Genomic DNA, 23,639 nt, shown 5'->3' on the forward strand with positions numbered 1-23,639 from the left:
AGGGCCAAATAGAAACTTCTGCAAACTGCCTGCTAGCTACAGTGATCTGAAATACAATGAGATTATGTTGGGGGTACGCAATCCTAGCACAATTTACCTCAAAGACCTTTGAGGAAAATTCTGTTAGGATCGAAACGTCAGGCCCTCTAACGTATTTAAAAGACATTCCAACAGGTAAATTTCGAATTTGTCCTGATCGTTTCTGTTAAACTTTCAACTGAGCGCACGTTGATGTGACGTATCAATAACAGAAAGAGTAGGCACACACACAAATAATTATCAGGGCTGTCAAACGCCTGTTTATCATGGCCAAACGCTATTTTATTGTCTTTTCTATGTTTTTATGGACGTTTATGAGATAACGAGAGCCTGCTTCTTGCTCAACTTGATCCTGGTCTGTACAGGGAACCAGTCCCAACCTCTCCCGTGATTTCGCAAACCGAACAGGCCTACTGACACCGAACAGCATGTTTACTGAAATCACTTGACTTGGAAACAAACACTTTTTTAAAATGTCGTATGTCGATTTCTTTTTTCAAAACGTCATCTGTCCACTCTGTAGAGCATCCCACACCGACTTATAATTCATATTCATAAATACCTAAGATATACTCCCTATTCAACAACGTGCAACTGGACCGTGTATTAACATTTGATAATGCTCCCTGAGAAGTAATAATACCCTCTGCGTATCAAAATCACGCGCGGGCACGAACCTGGATTCTGATTGGTCAAGAGTCTGTATACATTCGGCTTGCCATGCGCATGCCAAGTCCATATAAGGAAATTCTTTTGGACAACTTGCACAGGGAATATATCCTAAAATGGACGGGGTGTTCGGGAAATTAAAGTAAAATTCTTGAATAAAATCATTGGAAATCCATCATATATTGACTTTTTTGACTCTCTGACTAAGAAAGGTATTTATGAATGGGCATAAAATTTAATGTGGAGACTGAACGCTAATAATGCGGCTCGGGCATTAGATGCGTCCATTCTCCGGCTGAGCCGGTCTAGACCGGCCAAGCACATAATTATCTATTCCCTTATTATGATAACATCTTTTGATATTGCTGGTAATGCACTGGACCACATGCAGTGTTGTTTAAAAAACGACTGCCAATTATCATAATTTTCACATTTATTGGAGACTGTGATTGACTTCACTCGTGATTATTGTATCGTCATGGCAACGGTTACAGGGTATCGTCAATTAATATGGCCTAGCTTATAGCAGATGGTACTTAGTATATCCAGCACGATATGTGGCAAAGGGGGACTCCCCCAATGTAATGCACAAACCATATGCCCTAAGGTTACTGTGCCTGCTGCCCCCCCATGGAAATCTGAAAGGAACTCCAAAGATTTCATCAACACAAAAGAAGACACAATAGAGGCGAGTCCCTTTGCCACATACAGCGCATCTAATGGTACTTAGCTTTGAACAAGAAAAATATTTGCCAAAGCGATTACACGTAATCGGAAAAGACGGCTACTTTAGCCAAAAGGGACAAAAGAGTTCTCAGATTTTACCTGTAAATTCTGGAGTCTCTGTATCACGTGTGATAAGCGATTTGAGACCACCACTTAAGCTTCAAGTATATAATTAATTAACGCTGAACATGTATAGGCAAGGGTTGACCCCCTGTTGTCAGTTTGATTTAAAGCAGGTACGCTTCGACCTTAACTTTGTGCCGCAAAAAGCTAGTCGACAGGCGGCGAAAAACAGTCGACGGCCGGCGTTTTCTAAACAGAAGTCGGCACGCGACGGCAGATGTGTAATTCACAAGAAAAGTTTGCCGGTGAACTTTTTTTTTATTGCACAGCTGTCTGGGGATGCACAATATTCACTTTCCTGTGGGAAAATGGTTCAAGGGAGGAGATCAGTCTTCAGCCTTCAGGTCTTATCGAAGCTTAAAACTCCTCCAGAGTCACGTTTAAATTTATTCAAGTCGGAATTCCCTTGGGTGTTGTGTAAAAAATCACTGCCTATAAAGTGAGCGCAAGGCGACCTTGCACTGAAAAAAATGTTGGTCAAAACGGTGTTGGGCATTTGTTATTTGCCCAACCTTGGTTAAAGCTACCACATTGTTGGTCAGTTTTTCGTCACTGTTGGTCAAACATTGACCAAATATTGGGAAGAATTTGCCCAAAGGTTGCAAAGTTGATATTTTTACCAACATTGGGCTATATGTCAACCCAAAATTGACCAACCCTTTTACAGTGTGCGGTCCATCTCGAACGATGACGCTATCAATCGTATGTTGAGCAATGTGTACTTGCATTAGAGTTTAAACATACTGATAGGGCAAAGACGACCTAACATCAGCTGTCCTGATGACTGCTGTATGGTGTACTATTAAAGCCGCATCATGCAGCGCTGTGAGTTGTTACACAGCATGGTATCACTATCAAGAGTCGTTTCACTGCGCGATAAGAGTTGTTTCACTTCGTAATTAATTATTTTCATTTCATTTATTATTTCGCAGTGAAATTTACAAGGGTTAAAAAAATAAATATTGCATAAAGTATAGACATATAAAGACAAAATTTAAATATAACATCAAACCTTATAAAAAGACTAAGATCCTAACACCAAAATAGTTGCATGCCTCTGCGGGATTACTAAAAAGTGAACTACATGTTAATCACTATCGTCAATCACTGTTGTTGCCTGCTGTGCCCCCGAGAGGCCAAATGACACTCAAGGCGAAACCGATGGTGCCATTTGCAAGATTTGCCTCCAAACAATACTACTATGCAAAACAAAACTCACCGCGCCACGTAATGTGGCCTTAATAGTATACCATATCAACAAACCTAAGGAGATGCTGAGCTTGTTTGCCAATGTTATTCATACAATGTTAAGGGTCAGATTGCACCCTGCTCTATGATTTGCAAGACGTCAGCGGTGCTACTATTTCAGCGGGCGCGGTGTTTGGACAACGGCGATAAGGCCAGTCCTCAGTGGTGACCACCAAATATTATTTTAACAGGAGGTCAGCGGTCACTCTGCCACAGGCAATACAAGCGTTAACGCTCGTTTTTGTCTGTCAGCGGCCTCGTGTATACACGTACATGTACTGTACATGTGTGTACAGTCGGCCTACTTGTACAGTACATTGTACACTGCATGCACAGGGCATCGATATAAAAATGTATGACTTCCATGGTCGCAGTTAGTGTCTGCATCCTGCGGATCAGTTCAACGTCGATGGTTATCCCTGCACACGTTTAAACTCAAATCCTGCTTTAGATGAATTATCACAATGAGTGACCCTACAGACATCGACGGTGGTCGGGCGTATTTCGTGTTATTAGCACTGCACGTGACCTACATCTTATTCGCCGGAACTAGTAAAGGATTGGGAGTTCTCTTGCCAACGCTGAAGGAACATTTCGACACGCATACATGGCTTGTTGGATCCATTATTTCCTTGGTGATGACTACTATGGATTTTTCATGTAAGAAAATATCATTTGTATTTTGTAATCAGTGGCTTAGCTAGGAATGGGGGGGCACAAGGGGGCCCATCTTTCAATGGTGTGGTTTTTTTTTTGGAAGGCTTTGGAAGGAAAGCTTTTGTTAGCCTAGTTTAATATCCATTTATCCGCTTTTTTAGTGGGGGCACCGGGAATTTGTAGGGGCACGTGCCCCCAGCCCCCCCCCCTGGCTACGCTACTGATTGTAATGTTTATTATTTAAGGACGATTGCCATTGCCAAGTTAATCAAAATCACTTGATAAACCTTGATAACTTTGAAAATATTTTCTCTTTCGTGAAAGCCGAAGTGACACGGTCATATCCACCCTTCGTGTTTTAATAGCTTCATGGTTTAATATAATACGAAACACTTCTCGGACTTACTTCGCTGTGAATGAAAGATAATTTACCATGTCCCTTTAACGAGTCCATCAATTTTGTTGGGTTGTTCGCTATTGTTACATTGGACCAGTTGTTATCTTGGGGGAAATGGATTGCACACTGAATGAGCCTATTCATTGACAATGAAAAAAATAATCGCATATGTACCAAGTTTGTACATTGTACGTTTGTAGGATGTGCATAAGTTTAAGTGATCATGAATCAACGGGGCTCCATGCCGCGCGCTATGAGCTCACGAAGTCGTGCAGGTTAAAGGTTAGTACAGTGTACACGTACATGATGTATACGGGATTACTTACACATACATGTACATGTATCATCAGGAGAGGAATACTGGGCTTAATGGTTACGATGAATTACGACCAGACTACACTTGCAGGATAGGTTCCAAGGCTATAATTATGCACAATTTCGGTTATCGGTATTATTATGTATTACACGTTTTTGTGATCGTCGTGTGACGTACGTGTAATTGTCAAAGTTCGCCTTGTTTTAACAGATTCTTCAACATGGCAGAAATGCAAAGAGGCGATTTTTCTGCCATGGTTACGCTAATTATTTGTGTCCTTGCTCTATGCTAGTTATCGTTTGCCAAAAATCTGTCACGAAAGTGTAAGTGCAAAACTGCTGTAAATCCAAATCGGGCTTGACGCTGACGTTTTGATCCTAGTAGGATCTTTGCCTATAGTGCTTTAACCCTAACCCCCTAGGGTGTATGTAAAATCGTATTAAAATTGGAGGATTTGGGAGTGTTAGGGTTAGGCCCCTAAGGAAGATTCTCCTAAAATCTTTAAAACGCTAAAACTCAAGTTAGGGCCTACAGTGCAAGGAATATGTCGGCATCACGGATCTGTATGCATTAAGCAAGATGTTAATTTTTGGGCTTCTCAAGTTTTTTTACCCGTGTTTGTTATTTATGCGTACATCATTATGAAGTTGTTGATACGTGGCCAATAAGCCATTTGCGAGTTACATTTGAATAAAAACTGGGGCAAGCTTTTGCTTAGCGACCACCATCTCTGGAATGGACTGGTTCCTGTGTGCCCTTCTTTTCTATTGAGAACAGTGTATTGTTGCAAGACGTCTCCTGTGTAACTAAGGACAAGCTTGCTCCGAATCACGAGGTACAGCAACAGTGGCTTTAATATGGAGAATTCCAATTGTTATGTTCACGTGAATTTAAAGAACGCAGCGTACCAGATTTTATTCAAATTTAACTCGCAAAAGGCTTATTCCATAGATCTACTGCTTGATTATGTGGTGTGTCCGCGCGTCATGGGTTGGGACGGGTAACTCAGGTTGAGTGATTAACGACTAAAATCAATCTCGAAGACGCGGGTCATCGTATACTGTAGTGCTTTGGAACTAATAGCATGGGAACGAATGGCATGTCCAATACTCATAAACCCGTCTATTGCCAGCTTTATTTGCAGGTGTGCTAAGTCAACGAGTTCCTTCCCGCTACATCGTCACTATAAGCGGCACGTGTGTGGCAGCAGGACTGTGCCTGTCGTCCATCGCACAAACCGTCTTTCAGTTTGGTATCTTCCTGGGATTAGTTACAGGTATGACTTCCAACTTTGGTGCCATTTGCTCTTCACCTCTTAGTTTTGAGGACCAATTTCACGTATAAACTTAAATACATATACACGTAATCAGTACACAAAGGGTATTTACATATACCCTGATGTTAAACATTTTGTTCTAAATATATAGTACGCAAAACAAATACATTGCATTCACAATGAGTAAAGACCTGTCTCCAAGTTTGCTGGCTGAAATGAAACATATCAAATATGGACTTAAGCCACCGATCTCTGCGTACCTGACACCTGACTGGAAAATGCAGGCAGAGCGAGGGTTGAATGCCACTATAGGTACCATCTGTGGAGGCCCCAGTAATGCCCATGTACCCAGTGTCTCATCAGGGGCACTAGTTGTCCCAAGATCCCTATAATTCTCTTTAATCACCCAGACAGAGGGTGTGACCCCTAGAGATATTGCCCTTAGACAGGGCCCTAACTTGTATAACTGGATAAGGCTCTTTCACAGTTCTTGGAAGTATTCTTTGGCTTCTAAAAACAGGACTTGTGTGGGAACGCTGGCCTTTTATACAGTCATGTGGGTACCATCTGTTGCATTCGATAATAGTCAGAATCTGCTGGGAGAGGGCGCTTCTGAACATTCTAGGCCTTCCAAAGCCTGAAATGCAGGAAATCACCTCGATGTAAGGGGGCGTATGTAAACTTTTGGACCTACGTGTACTTTTCACATCGTTGGTGATATTGTAAACTAAAAGTCATTCAAAGTGAAATATTTGCTTAAAATAAAGAGAAAGAATGATGAGTGTTGTAAAAGAAAAACGTATAAATGGGTGTCATTTCTGGTAAAGTGTATAGAGGTTTAATTAAAGGAAAGCGGCTCGTATCATATTACACTGCACGATTGCATATTCAAAAGTGGCCTCATCGGGAAAAAACGTGTCTCAAAACTATACCAAAACAACACTCTATTATCAATCAATTATTCAATTATTTTGAAGTTTGAGATAGGACCTTGATTTGTTAAATTCGACATCTCGGCAAAAAGCAATGTGATCAATGGGATAATCTATACGCCGTGATGTCACAGCCCCCTCACGAGGCTGGAATTTTCTATTAGGCTTAAAAGCTGTCATAGACTTGAATTAACTTATTCAAATAATTCCGTTTGCTTACTATACTGTTTATTCAGGTGTTGGCTATGGTTTTACTGTAATTATCATGGAGATTGAACTCGCGCGTCACTTTCACAGGAAGTACGCATGCGCAAACGGCATCGCGACTGCTGGGTCATCCGTCGGCCTGTTTATTATGGCACCGTTGATGCAGGTTTTGTTGGACACTTACGGGTGGAAGGGGGCGCTTCTTATCCTCGGTGGACTGTCCTTTAACCTGACTGCATGCGGCTGTTTGGTGCGTCCACAGGCTTCTTTGAGCAAAAAGGACAGTAACGATGATTGTCGAACAACTGACACACAAGATGAACTCGAAACTTTGGATGCTGCTGACCAGGACTCCGCGCCGAGAAAGCCAAGCTGTTCTTGTTGCCTGACATGTCGCTCTGGCTTCAGCAGGCTTACCAAGGCTGCAGACCTTGCTATCTTCAAGGAGCTGCCATTTATCGTGGTTGTTATAGTTGTCTCCTGCATCAGGTTTGTGTTTTCAGCTTGGACCATCTACTTCGTGCCCCATGCGCAGGACATGGGATTCAGTAAGGTACAGGCAGCCATGTTTGTAACCATCACAGCTGTAGGTAACTTTATCGGAAAGGCAAGTCACGGATATATCGTGGACAGGAGATTGATAACAAGACGGGTCATGATCGGATTGTCCACATCTGTAACTGCCTTAATATTCTTTCTTGACCACTGGATGACCACGGAGGTAGTCATGATCATTGCCTGTCTAGTGAATGGCATAGCACTGGGAGTGGCCGGCAGCATGATACAAGTATTCCTGAAGAAGACAGTAGGAGTTGAGAGACTTGCTAACAGTCTTGGGTGGACCAACGTCATCTCCGGTTTTGTCCGCCTCGGTGCAGGCTTTTTCCCAGGTATGTATAGTCATGGTTTTAACACATATATATAGCTCTACGGGCACAATACATGATAGAACAATCCGTGGAGACGGCATAACTGCGGTTGCACCACACTTACGTGTGCCTTCTTTGGCTTTAGTGCCTGGGCAAGTCGCGACCTCTTTTGCAACGAGTGGCGACAATAGAGGGATTTCACATTAGCACCGTCTGCGCATATCTGCATCGAAACCGAGGCTCTCTGTGTTGAACTTCCTCGCGCGCGCCCGCAAAGTCCACACAGTACGTGGAGTATCCGGTTCGTAAGTGTGACGCCACTTCCGTTTAAACCACGCCCACTGCACAAGATACACGATCATTGCAGGTACGTTAGTTCGCGGTCAATTGTCGCTATTTTTTCTAAGACTCTTCCACAAAACTTTTCAGCCTGAAAAGTCTGAATTTAACATACCTTTATGTATTTTGTGTCTTGACTCCTTACTTTCAATCGTCTGATCGTATTAAGAATTGAAGCTGACACATACAGCCTCGTTTTCAAACGCGGAAGTGCGCAGATCGACGCTAAAAGCGTCGTATTGGGATCCCTCTATTTGAGTAATTTTTGTCCTTCCCTCTTTTACAGACGTACAAAGCAGGTTTTGTCACTTTTGTATTCTTTTTCCACTAATTACAGGTTGGATATATGACCAGACAATGAGCTATTATTTTTCCTTCGTCATGATTGGATGCGTGTCAGCAATATGTCCCACTGTTCTCATCTTGCATTACCTCATCTGCAGACGACCTCGTCAAGGCAGCTATGATTTAATCTTCACTTGATTTACCTTAAACTTCTACCTAGACTTGATGACAAGTCGTTAGATAGTTGTGTTTTGTCTGAGTGAACTTCAGTAGGACTCTATCGACATGGCTGTAGTGTAAGATAAGAACATAATTGGCTCAGTTTTGACTTATCTAACGACTTGGCAAATAGACCTACGTTCTGGCACCTTTATTCATGAACGTGGGAGCAGCATACGATATGTGCAAAGAATTTCTGCTTTGAGATCCAATGATGCAGTGCTATGCAAGTACATGTACATATAAGAGGATTCATTCACTACAATTAATGACGTTTCCTCTCGGTTCGTTGGGGCATATTTTCGAATGTGGCCACATTTAACGATTAGTACACTCATGTCAATTGTGAATTGGAATAAAATGTATCGTGATTTTTTTTTATTTATTTGAGCCATCACTGCCCTATAGTATTATGTCCTTTAAATATTTCCCGAATACGGAAGCGTATAAGGGCCACTTGCAAAAATGTGTTTCGAGTTATTATCTTGCCTCGGCGAGTTTTTTTGCAAGTGGCCCTTATACGCTTCCGTACCTGAGTATTACACAACACTAAAGTGACAATAGGGGGCTACGTTTTCCTCGTGTTCACTACACTCAGTGCAATGGCAATTGCGGCCTGGAATACATGCTGTTGAAGGTTGCTCGTTATACCATTCGGCTCGTAAAATGGGAAAGTCCGAAGTTTACGTGGCGATAATATTTTTCCATGTATTTCACAATTTCAAGCCAATATTTGTTTCATATAATTGACGTACAGATCCGAGTCCATTGTATCGACTAAGTCCTTCAGATCAATGTCCAAAATACATGCGAAAGTTTGCATATCTGTTTACATGAACGCCATGATTGTGTGTGCTTGTCAAGCGGCACGAATCGGGTCACAACCCTTCTCCCTAGCTACCGGTCTGCGATGCTCTGCTGATCAAAATTAGTCAGGGTCGACAGTTCAAAAGCCGTGCAAACAAGGAAGATCCCGTTCTATGTAAATTCAATACCGTACTTTCTGAGCCCCAGTAGCATATTTTTCACTTTATATGAGTTCCACCAATGAAATGCAAGGATCTGTGAGTCAGGTATATTAAAATATATATATTTATCCACTTGAATGTCTCAACCAATCAGAATGCTCGCATAGAATCCACGGTTGGATATGTTATCTACGAAACACGTTTTTCTCAGTCAGTAATATATAGATAATAAATAGTAATATATAACGAAAAAAAATCAGAGAAATACATATCAAAACAATAAATAAACTCAAACTGGACAAAAACGCCAGAAAATGAGACCAAAAGGCAGAGAGAGGATGGGTAATACGAGAATAAATTATGATATGAGTATGTTGCCAGAAATCTTGCCATGGGAACTTCAAGGTGCCGTTACAATTGTTTACGTCCAAAGGTCGTAGTTTATAAAATCTTATTTAAACTTTAAAACAAATCTGTAAAATTGAGAATTTTAGTCACTGTATATAGAAGACATGATGATATAGCAGTTTTTAAAGTCTCAGAATCGGCTTTTGTTTATCAGCATAATCTAGTCGTTGTAAATTCCTTGCGATGATGACGACTTTGTCATTGTTTTATTTTTTAATTTCTATATTTCTAGTGTAAAGGCATTCATATTTAGGACCGAGGTATGAGGCAAATTTGAGTACGTCTATAATTGTCTCTGCATTGTTCCTTTCTTTAACTAAACACCCTTATGCAATAATCTTCATAGCTTCATAGCAGTGCCATATGGATTGTACCCCAGGGCGTGTTAGGTTTCTTCATGTTCTTGTATTTCTATTTCTTGTGTTTTATTAAACATAGTATTTGTCAAATTTATGAACTGGATTGTTTGGCTATTCCCCGTTTCGGTCATGCCCACTGGTCTCCACCGATACATGAAGACCATGTCTATGAGCAGATTATGTTGAGCTCAACTCGAGTCATAACCTGTAGCGATTTTACCGGCTCTGTTATACGGGCACACCTATAGACCCTGGGGGCCTTTTCAGCATCGTATTGGGTTTTTATGGACCGCTCTCGTTATGCCTACAGTTTGTAGGCTTATGGGCGATCAAAATTTGCAGAAATATCCCCTTTTGGTTGGTTTTTCGATTTTACTTGAAATTCATTCCAAATGAAAATTTGTCCCATTAGGTTTAAATAGGATTGTATTTTCTTGTAGTATTGTTCTGATAGCTGCGTAGGACTGTAACCTTTTGTGGGTTCCTCTGGGTTGTACTGACAGCCAGCCATCGCTTTAGCAGGAACAAGTCGGAAGAATACGATTGTGGCGTGGACAGTGCAGACCTTTTATCCCGTTTAAGGTTATTTTGAGAGACGATGAAACGGGTAGTAAATGACAAGAGTCCGTATTCACAGAAACTCGTGTGAATTTGTTACATGTGCTCAGTAACGTATCTCGCCTGTGTAATGGTTCGTTTTTGTTCACAGTTGTGTTTAAACGATGCAAAATGTCAAAAGGAGGCCCTATGTACCCTACTAAAATAAACTTAACATAGGCCTAATTACCTTTGGATTCGGAGCGCTTCTGAAATGCACACCCAGTCTGTAAATAGGCAAGGTCTTATCGTTGGACGGCTCAGTGATCATTAAATGCAAATCCCACGTTGGCCAGTCAATATCATTGTACATGTAGTATGCTAAATTTTTGCACGTTATGCCTTAGAGGCGGAAATTGCCAGTAAATGTGATTAAGCAATCACTCATCACGGGATCGTCCATAAACTCCGTAAAACCACGACCCAGCTGTTGAATTTGATAATGTTTGTGTGAATCAGCGTTGATCATTTCCATTTGAACCTTGACACTCCATTCAGTTAGGTCTACGTGCAACTAATGAATGCATAAAGTGAGGGAACAGTCCACAGAGAGCCTACGAAACAAACGAATTATTTTTATATTTCACATGCCAGAGACACAATCGAAAAACTATTAGGCCTATATGGCACAGCCGTAATTACAATAGTCTTTCAAAGAGCAGTCTTCGTTCCTTCCCAAAATGAAATGATTGTTGGACAACACTGAGCAAGGTAACGAACCTATGTTGCGGCCGTCTGCCCTAACTGCTACATATGCTACATTTTAAAATACCGGTGTGACGTCATTCAGAGCCAGGCTCCATGTCAAAGCGTATAAACGGAGACAACGTCACAGGGGATCCCGACTTGAGTCAAGTCTTATAACTGAGTGTTACACCTGTTATTGAACTTAGCAATTTTGACAGGTGATGTGGTATTTTCTTCTGGCAAGCACGGTCAAAATTAATCTGCTTGCTGGTGTGAACTCTTCTTCCTAGTGGTTTGTGGTGGAAATGAGAGTGTATCCCAACTTGCCCCAGTCCTTACAAAGACTTTAAGACTCAGAGACATGTCTTAAAAGGGTCATTGCGATGCAGTTCTTTAAATACGAGACCCTTGAAAGAAAAAAATTAATAATAGGTTTTCCCAGCCAATTTCAGCAAAACAACGTTCATTTTCGCGAACACAAATTCGAATTCGTGAAGATATTTCAAGTCTGTCCATAGTGTGGGTTCTTTTTCCCTATAATCGCATTCAATTTCGTTCTCGTGTACATAAGATTTAAAAGTCGCCATTCAGGTTCGTTTTAGTCATTCTATTTCTATTTCTTTTCATCAAAAGTATATTTTAAGTATTTTTAAGTTTAATCATTTTAAAAGTCATCAAAGCGTTGGGGATCTTTTAACTGCGCGTGCTTTTCTTTTTCTTTCACGATCAATTTGTCTTAGGCCTACACTCTAAATGTTCAATAGTAGCATCATTGGAGTAGTAACGGCTGTTCTTCACTGTAAGTTGTTCTGTTTTAATGTTGTTACTCGCTGATCATAGTCTTGATATGAAATGGATTCCCTTGAATCCTTTATATTAAGTTTGTGTCCTCGCCTTGAGTCTTACGTCATATTAAAATCAAATCAGGATGTTCTTCGTGTTTGCTTTTGTCTGTATATACGGGCATTCCTTGACTTAGGCTATACATATCAATTATCCAGACCATTTGAAATTAACAGTTACGAAAAGTTTGTAAATCAAATTTAAGATGCCTGTTATATTTTGTTATTGTTTCCCTGTGACTTTCTACAGGTCCTTTTCTGTCTTTTACTCCTCGACAAATTTTTTTTATTAACCCTCTATGTCCTGACGTGAAAGACATCCTTGCAATAGGTCTGACTATGGTTGAACCATCTCGTGCACTAAGAGTTATTTCTAGGCTACAACCGTCTCTTGAACAACTTGAGATGAGTATGAGTTGTTCCCTTCACTGTTGAACATTATTCCTGCATCTTGTGCTGCCTCGCGGTCTCCTAATCGACGCTGCCATTCTGGGAGGGCCAGATCTCTCTTTTAACGTCAGCGTTAAATGCCGAATTGGCCATTTCAGTCATGTACAAGAATGGTGTGTACGGTGGTACAAGCTTGAGCTGAATCTACTGGTTGATGTCTCGTGGAAAATAGAGGGATCCCAATACGATGTTTTTAGCGTCGATCTGCGCACTTCCGCGTTTGAAAACGAGGCTGTATGAGTCAGCTTCAATTCTTAATACGACCAGACGATTGAAAGTAAAGAGTTAAGACACAAAATACATACAGGTATGTTAAATTTTTCTTTTTTTTTTCAGGCTGCAAATTTTTGTTGAAGAGCCTATCAGAATGACTCAAAGGAAAAAACAATGGCAATTTACCGCGAACTAACGTCCCTGCGATGGCCGTGTATCTTGTGCAGTGGGCGTGGTTTAAACTGAAGTGGTATCACACTTACGAACCGGATACTGCATGTACTGTGTGGACTCCGCGAACGCGCGCGATCAAGTTCAACACAGAGAGCCTCGGTTTCGATGCGGACATGCGCAGACGGGGCTAATGTGAAATCCATCATTGGGCGTGCGCCCGGGGCCCACGGACGTATATAAAAAAAACCTGGACTTGCAACGCCTTTGTATGAAAAAGAAGCCAACCAGCGGCCATTTTACCGAGCCGAATACAAAGGCGTGGGTTGGCTCCCTACTATTGACGTCAGGAAGAACAAAGGCGGGCATTACCAGGAAAGCTTTGTATTCGGCTCGGTAAAATGGCTGCGAGTGGATTCAATGACTCTATAAGCTGATTAAGGGCATTGCGAGTCCAGATTTTATTATACACGTCCGTGCCGGGGCCTTGCATTGTCATACACAAGAAAGATTAAGACTGGCTCACTTTAATGTAATGTACTTAATGTAATGTAAGGAAGCCTTCACGTGAACAGAGAGATGTACCGAGATCCGAAATAATCTCCTTAAAGTCAGCATTTATGTAGGCAAATATACGAGTCAAACATATTCACATTTGTGAAAAATGTTTGCCTATTGACTAAATCGAATCCTTTGACGAATTTGATTAAACGAAACGACTCTACTTGCACATGAATCTGAATGAACTTATTTCTCGAAAGAATCTTCAATAACGAAATAGAATGGCTTCTTTTGATTTTAGAACGCTTGCTCGGAAAAGCAGTCATTTAAAAACGAATTGAAATTGAACTTGGGTTATTACTTTATCGTTACTTGAACGTTATTTTACTGAATTGGTCGGGAAAATGTTAAAGCCTGGAAGTGACCTTTCCTTTTAAGAGAGAGAGCGCAGCTTTTTTTGTTTTCGAGAGCATTTTTTTTATATATACTTGTATTTCAAGCAGCTCTTTTTATTTAATAATCGCGACTTTTGAAAATAAATATTTATGAAACAGGACGGTGCATTTTGCTTCTTAGCTTTTCCTGTATCAGGCCTGTTAATTGTTGAACGTCAACTAAGGCAAGGCACATGACTAAATGTTTGGTAACGTTCCGGGAAGAAAATAGTAACCTCCGTGAAAACAATAGCTGCTATTGAAAATAAAAACTGCCCCTCGCCCCCGCCCCCCAAAAAAGGGAAAAATGCTCTAAAAAATATGGCTGCTCTCAAAAAAATGCTGCTCTCTGGAAGAAAGCCTTACGGTTGATTTGTACACGTACAATCGTGCATCATTCATTATGGGCAAGTACATGTACACAGCAAGAAGCCAACCAGCAATACTTTCTTTCTCACAAGTGCTCTGAACGAGTAAAATTTGGGCTTATAATTTGAATGAGAAAAACCTTTCAAATGAAGAGTAGGGCTGCATCCAATTCACTCAGCTACGGCCTGGTATTGCGCATGAGTATATAGCAGTGGCTGCGGCCAGTTCCTATGGATTCGTGCGTAATTTCAAGCCGCAGCGAAGTGATTCAGACTCGGCTTGTCGTCCGTAATAATACATCAACAGCGCCCTCTTTTGCCAAGAAAAGCAAAGCCAATTCGAAACGTCTACAATATTTCCCCATTCCCGTCCTTACAAGGGCGTGAATAGTCTTCGTGCATAGAAGAGGCACATACAATTGAACAAAAGTGTTCTCAAAACTTTTCACTTTGATGCTTGACATGCTGTGGCGTAATTGTAAGGAGGGAAGCACATTCCCTCAGTGGAAGTCCATCCCCCCCTCCACTCAACTGACATTTAAAGCTGCAATTTGCCCTAAAAACATATATGTATGCAAGGACGCCATGCCTTGCTTACATGAACGCTCTCCTTTAAAGGCTTTATGGATCGTGTCCACACCGCCATAGGAAAGCACACATATAAACAAGGCATCACGTCACTGTGCTTGTAGTGTCTCCTAAAAAATGTAACCCCCCCCTCAGAAATTCCACCCAATATGCTTCAGCTTTTTTAAGGTAACAAATAATTAGCACTGTGCTTCAACTGAGCAGTCAACTCCGACTTTATTTACAACCTCAGGAGGTTCCTGCTGATCACAAATGTGACCTCTGCAAAATAGGCCCTTAAGTCATGCTACGCCTCTTTATGTAACAGAACGTTCCATACATCTGCCAGGGATCAATTCTAAATTTTAATGTATCTCGAGAAAGAACGTGCAATAGAGGTCAAAAATACACAAATGTAATTCTTCTTAAAATGCCTCTCTCTATCCATGGGCATCACTGAAAACCAGTTTGTCACACATAAGCCCAAGGGCCTTTTCTGCAGAGCCAATCACAAATTATTACTGAAAGGTTAAAAAAAATCAGCTTTAATCAAAGTGTCAGGGTATCAATATCATAGGTGATGATGTGTGAAATGACACTGATTTTGAAGACAGGTTTAATACCAGTTTGTGACTAGGTACACTTTGGTCTGAAAAAAAAAACTCTGTATGAATATCTTCCAGTGTAAAGGGATAGGAAACAAAGACTACTCCTTCCGAAAGGATGTATTACTTTTCAATTTATGGTCACAAGCTCAGGTAGATTTTACGTGTGATGTACATTTCGTATCTTTCACAAACAGGGTGTTACCCACTCCTCAAGCTGTAGAGAATTTTTGACATGGACATGAGTGTAATATTACCAAATTAATGCTGTCTTCTGGAATAAGTCTAAAGGTCAGAGTGGGAAGAAATGTTCACTGTGAATGTGAATGCACCGTCACTCTGATCATCATTAATACCACTAAAATTAAAATGACCATTTGTGATTTGGAGAATTCAGCACTGGATCACAACTTCAGTGACATCTGTCTTTTTCTACATTTCCGAGCTTTCCACAGCAGAATGGTTCTTAAAGTCTCTGAAATAAACGTATATAAATATAATAAACACCTGAAACTTACTGTTTAACACACAGTGAGTAATCCACTTATTATGTAACATTCATGCAATTTATTCTTCCCTATGTTTTAAAGAAGTTTAAAAACTAAGACCAAAAGCTTTGGATTTGAAGGAGCCAGTCAGGTGAACCTTCTACAACACACAAAATGAAAGATGTTGGTTTCATGTCCTCCAGATCACATCTACGCTAAGTCAACTCAACTAGCTGGTCTTACAGCAACAATTTCCACATCTGTCAATACCTTTTGAAAGCAGCACTGATTTCTATGACAAGGTTCTGTGACAACATTCGACACAATTCAAACAGATCTTCAAGTGATTTTACTTGGATTGTAAATGAGACAGAGAGTGGATGAGGATAGCATGGGTCAACGCTGACCACGTTTCTTTCATTTTCAAATAAAAATCTATTATTCACAGCTTGCCAGCAAGAGTGTGTCCACTAGATGACATAGTGCTTCTTTGGCTCAGCAGCATCTTCAGGTTGGTTTCCCTTCTCTATCCACAGGTCATTGTATGGGTACTGCTTAGGGCCCTGAAGTAACGATAAGCCCAATAGACTATTCACTTAAAGGTCAAACAAATAAATGCTGTGTTTTCTGTATTACAATGCCACCGAAAGATGGATCGGTAGGCAGGCATAGGCTGGTCGTTGCATTCTTTATTTTATCCTATCCAAATTTGATATTCACCACAACAGAAAGATCAGTCTATTCAAAGAAATACTTCATATCAAAGAGAGAAAAAAAGGATTAAATGTTTACTTTGCACAACTGTAACAAAAAAAACACTCTTGAACTTCCAAGGATTTCTTCACAAAAATTTTTCAAATCCTTCACAATGCAGGAAAGCAACAGCGCATACAGGTAAATATTACTTTGTAACTTGAGTATCAAAGGCAATCATGCCCCATGCAATTTCTAGTGATTTCAAAAGAGTTAGAAGGGAAATGTGAATAACTTCAACAGGGAATTTACATGTATTACAAGTAATCTATTTGCTTTGCTTTGAACTCACCACTGGTTGGAAGATTTTGTATTTTCCACCAAACCAGAACAACACAGCAAGGGTTGCCAACACTGCACCTAGCATCTTAACTTGCTGGTTACTGCCAAAATCAATTTCAAAATCATTTATTAAATAAAGAATCTTTTTTGCAACAGTAAACCTAGCTGACCTGCCGTGCACAAGAAATCAAAACTCTATACAATGAATTTCATTCTCTTGTTTAAATCTACAGGGATCTGTAACAGAAGAGTATGTCCACTCAAGATACAAATGCCAAGTTTGACAGCTTTTGAGACAGACGTCCCACAAAAATTAGAAATTTATAAATTTTCAGTGCCCTAATTTTCCTGTATTTTTCCACCACATTTCTGACCAAAAACTTTGTATTGAAAAATTGGGTCACTGAGAAAAAGTTTCAAGGAAAATTTAAAGATAAACTCGACTTTTACACTTGTATTAGTTGCTAGTTAAAATAATGAAATGAACCTTAATTTAAACACTGAGATCTAACAAATTTAAATGGATAATTTGAGGGTGTTATGTGAAGGGTTTTCACTTTTCGGTAAAGAATTGTAGAGGTAAACATGTGGGTTCATCGCTGAGGTAAATGAAAATATTTACTGTGTGCCAAGGATATTACATATATATTTATTCAGGTTGGTGGGTCGTTTCAAAGAAATGGTGCATCTTCTGTTTTACAATCTAAAGCAGTTTCCTTTTTTGTGTGAAATGACTCAACTACTGACAAGCAATACTTACAATGGTATTCTGGATTTTGCATATATGTTGGGCCTTGCACGGGACAGCAAATCTTGTTCTATATGTACCTGAAGGAAATTAAGCAAATGCAGAAGTTTTTATTATGAACAGAAAGTGAAGCACTGAGGAATCTGGCTTTTTATTCAAATCTCTCCTAAAAAAGTACTACACTTGTAACTGTAATAAGTAAATACAAAAACGTCTCACAAATAACACAGCAAGTTTAAACAAAACCTATATGAAAAGATAAATATTGGGAAACAAATGATGTGTGACAAATAAGGGTTGCAATGTTGACATATGCAGCAGACTGTGGCAATATAAGAATTTGTTATATCTCTGTCTTGGATACTGTCTGTTTATTGGCCCAGAATGATCATATGACAGGGCAATATATCCGCATATCACACTCACGATGAGATATTTCATTCTGCCGATAAAGCATGCATGCGCATAAACAGAAGAGCTTGAGAAATCTCAAAGTGAACATTTCCGCTTCTTTAGTCAGTTTTGCACGGTACCCAGGAAACGTTTTGTGCATAGTCTACCAGTGAACTCGATCAATGATCGCGTTCGTATACAGACTTGTTCCCGCCCCCTCAGCGTATAAGGTAGTGCAGGTGCTGCTAACCAGACTACATGTACTCACTGGTACACACACTGGTTTCACATTAAAGTTTACGCAATTAAAGAAAGTGAGAGAAGAGTGCATTTGCAGATATCATTCATGTCTGTTAGGCTAACTATACAATTTCACAGTAGGTCTATTGTCTTCTGAAATTCAGAGCTTGTTTCTTTGACCAATTTCCTTAAGACAGAGGTAAGACAAAACAATTGTTGACTGCTTTGGTGTGATCTGATGTTCTGAACACCCTCGGGCATGCCTCAGGCACACAGCAGGGTGCTACGTGTCCCTTGGGTGTTCAAAACGCCACCCCATAGTGGTCAACAATTGTCAAATACAGTAAACTACGGCTAAGTTGGCACGCTTGGGACTCAAGAAATTATGACGACGTACGAGAATGCCAGCTTGTTTTGTAAGTCGTCATTTTGCCGACTTAAACGTACACATGTATTGCCTATGTACATTATGATTCCATGCACTAATTCAATGGCTTTGATTTACCCTGGTTTATTTCTACCTCCATGGTTGATCCCAGCAAATTCGTTCTCGATTATTATCCTGCAAATTCAATAATTGATCATGTGCCCCTAAGGGCGAAGCAAGGACGGCAAGCCACTTGCATATCACATCACGACTCGACAGTGCAGTACGTGCATGTACGTGATACAGTTGCGGTACAGAAAACATACACTCATCCACACACGAGCATTGGTTAAGTTCGTTCCATATAGTCTGGATACCGGACCCAATGATTCTGACTACCTGCATTATCAAGGGTCGTCCAGAAATCTTTGGGCAGGGAACTACACTACGTTCAATAGGGTGCGCCCCCCAAAATGGACAGAGTGCATGCATGTAGCACTAGAGGGGTTATTGGCATGGTATTGATGTACTCATGCTGCCTGGCTGCGCGCTCATGGGACTTGTCACTTGACACTTCTTGGCAAATGCGGTGAAGGAAACCAATATCAAAGCACGACTTTTTTAAAATGCCGACTTACACGAGGGAATTGCTGTGGTTTTGTGGAAAAGGGACCGAGAATATGTACGAAATGACGACTTATAAATGCCGACTTAGAAATGAAATTTTCAATGGAAAAGCATTACAGATGATCGGGACTTTTGTCAAATGGCCGACTTGGACGATATGACAGGTTATGCAATGTCGACGTATTAGTCAGAGTTTACTGTATTACTAATCATGACATCACAATACCCAATATGTCACAGTTGGTATCTTTTAACAAGGAAAACAAATTGTGATATTTAATAATATATGTATCATCCATGGGAACAACTTTTCACCCTGGACATATTCTTTTGCATTCAGCAGGGATAACGCTGATGTGTAGTATGACAACAGATATAACTCACAAGTTCTCCAAAATTCCTCCTTTCTTCTGGGAAGTCCCAATCTGCATGGGGATCTTTATCATCATCATGAATATCTGGAGCTTTGGGGTAATCCCCCCAGCCTAGTCCATCATCAGGGTAGGGTTCATAGTCCTCTACTCTCATACCATACTTCTTAGCTGCTGCTGCTCTCTCTTGAGGGGTTTTGGGGAAGGTACCTGGTAGGTCATCTTCAGCTGGAATGGTCAAAGTGATGAAAGACAGAAAGCGATAAAGTACTGATGTGAAGGGCCAAAATAAAGTATGAAGTGAACAGAATGGCCATTTTGATCAGAGTGGCCTTAGAAACATTGAAGTTGACATACAAATCCCTCAACCTATAAACCCCTACATAATCTGCACACATCTGCTTTCTGTGGCCGTACATCATGTGACAAAAATAGGTGCAGTGTAACGAACATTTATGTTGCTTTGGATACTAGATCCAATAATTCCAACTACTCTCATTAATATTAAATATAGAGACATCAGGGAAATCTGTGGTCAGGGAATCACACTAATGCAGATGTGTGCGGATTGCCAAGGGATTTATACTAGGTCAGGGTGGTAGGAAAAAGCTCATTTGTTGCCAATGATGTAGGTTACACTCTACAAACTACACACATGCCCAGTAGTTTCATGTAGGTTAGGCCTACCTATGATGTAGGTTACACTCTACAAACTACACACATGCCCAGTAGTTTCATGTAGGTTAGGCCTACCTATGATGTAGGTTACACTCTACAAACTACACACATGCCCAGTAGTTTCATGTAGGTTAGGCCTACCTATGATGAAGGTTACACTCTACAAACTACACACATGCCCAGTAGTTTCATGTAGGTTAGGCCTACCAATGATAAAGGTTACACTCTACAAACTACACACATGCCCAGTAGTTTCATGTAGGTTAGGCCTACCTATGATGTAGGTTACACTCTACAAACTACACACATGCCCAGTAGTTTCATGTAGGTTAGGCCTACCTATTATCAGGTCAGGAACCAAACCACTATCTAGCAACGTCCCCATTTTCTGCTCATGTCACTTGTTCAAGCGGAAAAGACGTCATTTTTATTAGGTCACGTGAAAATGATGTTATTTTCCAACAAGATTTTGGGAAAATAATGAGATTTGAAATGCCGGCAGCCAATACATGTACATGTATGGTCGCTGTTGCCACTACCATGGCAAAATTATTTTCGGTCGCTATTATGGAAAATCGCCATGGAAAACATAAAATTTGCCATGGTGAATCGATGGAAATTTTTAATGGCAACGCTTCCATCCATACACTAAATTTCAGCAAAGCTTCATTTTTTCACCTAAACATTTTCCTCGGCAGAAATGAACTCACCAACCCACCAAATTCAACACCTCCTGTGCAGGATTGGACCGAAAAATGTCCTTGATCCGCTTCCAGAGATACCAAATAAAAGGAAAGTTTCATTTAGACCTGGAGCAGCATGTTTCCTGTAAACTTAATCAAGTTTTCGGCCGATAAGGAGATCAATGTCATCTGCAAGCCGAGATCTAAAAATAGCTCTAAAATTACATCATCACTTCACAATCGAGCAGCATATGCATAGTCTGGAATTAGATTGTGGTTTGGTCCCCAACCTGATTATTATTGTTTTTTAGGGGAAGATTTGATCAAGAAAGTGTAAACGCAGGTTTTCTCTGGTACAATTGCAAGGCACCCTTCAAAATGCTGTTATGTACACAATCATCAAACATCAAGAATCAGTGAGGCCTAAGGACATGACAGATACTTCACTCCCCATAGACTTTGTACACAACTGCTGACGTGCAGTCTGGATGCAACATTTTTTCCAATTGTAGGCTATTTGTTGCAACTGACAGGTAGGGCCTATATGCCTTTGTTAATAAAGAGAGGCACGAACAATCAGTGAGCAAAGTGGAAATGGGGCGAAGTGACCGACACCCAGCCTACATGTATCATGTATACATACATAATTTGTACACGTAGGCCTAGGCCTAGTTTGGGTGTCGTCACTTTGCCCCATTTCCACTTCGCCCCATTCCCACTCCGCCCCATTGATCATGATTCATTTCGTTCTTCAGTAGGCCTACATGCAACAAGTAAAAACATCAATATTTGAGTACCCAAATAACGATCAGATAATCCAACTTTCAAAGGCCTAAACAATGATTCAGATTTCCCGACCGCCGGACCAAATGTTTTGGCAAGACCCAACAATTTTTATTGGCAAGTTAGAAAAAAGTTTTCTCCGTGTTTCGTTGTCGCTATGGTAAAAACACGAATGCAAAGCACTGGTTCCCGCCGCGCTGCATCCGTGTAAGGGAATACGTGATGGAGTGGGGATGGAGTTTCCACAAAATTTCTTGCACGCCGAGCTTTATCCAATCACCCGGGGTATACCTGTCTGGATGCATTGACAATTACCAGAAGTCCAGAATGATGTGAACAGAATTGTGTTGGTTTGAAATAAACTTGAAGAGGATGAGAAATAACCCGATGCTAGTCCAACCATATGCATTATTTCCCCGTAATGGACATGCGGGTGACTTTAATTTAGTGCCGTAGAGTTTTCTGTAATAACTACATAACTACTCCTTGACCATTTTTTGAAAAGGCTTGTAAAACACTCAAAATGGACGGCAAAGTGGAAATGGGGCGAAGTGGTTAGGGGCAAAGTGGTTAGGGTCGCACTACACCAAATACATGCCCATAGAAAACAGTGCAAATTGGACCGAGACAGCGCCGCCTGTTGACTCTCGTGAAGAGGTTGGCCTCCGTTTTTTTACTGAAAATTCAAGATTATAGCCAGAAGATCACTTTTCCTTTCAATTTCATGGGGGTTAGCCACAAAAATCTTTTTTAATTCGCCTTTCGAGGATGATACCCCCAAAACAGCAGTAAAAGTAAGCGCTAATTTCTGAATGTAGCCGCCCCCTCTATCCAAAATAGGCCCGCAATTTGGGGCTTTTTGTGAAAGAAATACCTCGAACTAGAAACTTGCCTGGGTGTCAGTCCTAAATTCGGCATTTATAGAAATATTTCTATGATGCCTCCTGATTATGGCCCGTCTTATTTTAAAACCCTGTGGGGTCACAAAACATTAATGAGCTCGCGCGCAGAAATACGGGTCAAAAATACTGTTTACGGGTCTACCTTAGGGGCGACGTGGAAATGGGGCGAAGTGACGACTGTGAACCCTAGTACTACTAGTACTAGCCATGTTACTGCAGTGCTAGCCCTAATTTGTACGTTAGGCCTCCCGCGATGCAAAAATGTTTCGAGTAAAAATAACTAAGGAAGTCCTGAAAGCAAAATTTGCCTTCTTTATGCAATAACCCAGAACAATATACTCACTAAACGTTGCATATCGGGCTGAAATTACCCTGGCAACAGTGGAAACATTTGCCGGTTTTCGAAGACAGAACCTGCATAAAGACGCCATGTTTACGAATAAATTAATCCTCGACGGCAGAGGGGGCTATTCATCGCTCACCGTGGGGTGCGCGCGCTGAACTTATTCAAGCTCGATTGAAAATACTGTAAAATCAACAAAGTTTGGAGCCCCATGGCAGGCGACTGAAGTCCCTGAGGCCTCTCAAGCAAAAAAAACAATGTGTTGTTTGGTCCGTCAGATTTGATTTTCAAGTTTTAGTGGGTTAACCGATGAAGTTTTTAGTTATCCACCTAAAACAAACTCACCCCAAAAAGAGAATGTTCCCAAGTCTTCTCAACGGCCATTTTTCAAATGACATCCCTTACCTTCCTGGAGCTCTTCTGACAAATTTTCAATCACATTTTTGTTTGCTTTGCCCCCAGATGGGTGCCCCTAAACCTACAGAGATGATCCCATGCCATACTAACAC

General features: G+C 40.7%; 2 protein-coding genes across 4 annotated transcripts; one reads left to right on the forward strand and one right to left on the reverse strand.

Moving 5' to 3' along the window:
- The first annotated feature begins 2,836 nt into the window (after positions 1–2,836).
- On the forward strand, positions 2,837–10,131 carry LOC110981101 (monocarboxylate transporter 2-like). 2 transcript variants are annotated; one of them, XM_022238332.2, is made up of 4 exons: positions 2,837–3,465; positions 5,308–5,451; positions 6,620–7,480; positions 8,136–10,131. In XM_022238332.2, exons 1-4 carry the CDS (start codon positions 3,270–3,272, stop codon positions 8,279–8,281), a joined length of 1,347 nt encoding a protein of 448 aa, XP_022094024.2. In that variant the 5' UTR covers positions 2,837–3,269; the 3' UTR covers positions 8,282–10,131. The 2 variants fall into 2 exon arrangements, with proteins under 2 accessions (XP_022094024.2, XP_022094026.2); XM_022238334.2 differs by having other exon boundaries at positions 3,264–3,465; positions 6,681–7,480.
- Positions 10,132–15,079: 4,948 nt separating this feature from the next.
- On the reverse strand, positions 15,080–23,262 carry ndufb8 (NADH:ubiquinone oxidoreductase subunit B8). 2 transcript variants are annotated; one of them, XM_022238320.2, is made up of 6 exons: positions 23,131–23,262; positions 19,755–19,969; positions 17,756–17,823; positions 17,006–17,096; positions 16,407–16,523; positions 15,080–15,947 (listed from the first exon to the last, which is right to left on the reverse strand). In XM_022238320.2, the coding sequence occupies exons 1-5, from the start codon at positions 23,216–23,218 to the stop codon at positions 16,431–16,433; spliced, it is 555 nt and encodes a 184-aa protein (XP_022094012.1). In that variant the 5' UTR covers positions 23,219–23,262; the 3' UTR covers positions 15,080–15,947; positions 16,407–16,430. The 2 variants fall into 2 exon arrangements, with proteins under 2 accessions (XP_022094012.1, XP_022094011.1); XM_022238319.2 differs by having other exon boundaries at positions 15,080–16,523.
- Positions 23,263–23,639: the final 377 nt, after the last annotated feature.

Source organism: Acanthaster planci, linkage group LG03 (assembly GCF_054643075.1).
Source record: "Acanthaster planci isolate LZ-2023a linkage group LG03, COTS_SCS, whole genome shotgun sequence".
Taxonomy (NCBI): Eukaryota; Metazoa; Echinodermata; class Asteroidea; order Valvatida; family Acanthasteridae; genus Acanthaster; species Acanthaster planci.

Coding starts and splice junctions, on each gene's coding strand:
- LOC110981101 (XM_022238332.2), top strand. CDS start 3,270: ATGAGTGACCCTACAGACATCGACGGTGGTCGGGCGTATTTCGTGTTA. Junction 3,466..5,307: donor GACTACTATGGATTTTTCAT/GTAAGAAAATAT, acceptor GTCTATTGCCAG/CTTTATTTGCAGGTGTGCTA. Junction 5,452..6,619: donor CTTCCTGGGATTAGTTACAG/GTATGACTTCCA, acceptor CTGTTTATTCAG/GTGTTGGCTATGGTTTTACT.
- ndufb8 (XM_022238320.2), bottom strand. CDS start 23,218: ATGGCGTCTTTATGCAGGTTCTGTCTTCGAAAACCGGCAAATGTTTCC. Junction 17,824..19,754: donor GGAGGAATTTTGGAGAACTT/GTGAGTTATATC, acceptor AATTTCCTTCAG/GTACATATAGAACAAGATTT. Junction 16,524..17,005: donor ACAAAATCTTCCAACCAGTG/GTGAGTTCAAAG, acceptor TCGTTACTTCAG/GGCCCTAAGCAGTACCCATA.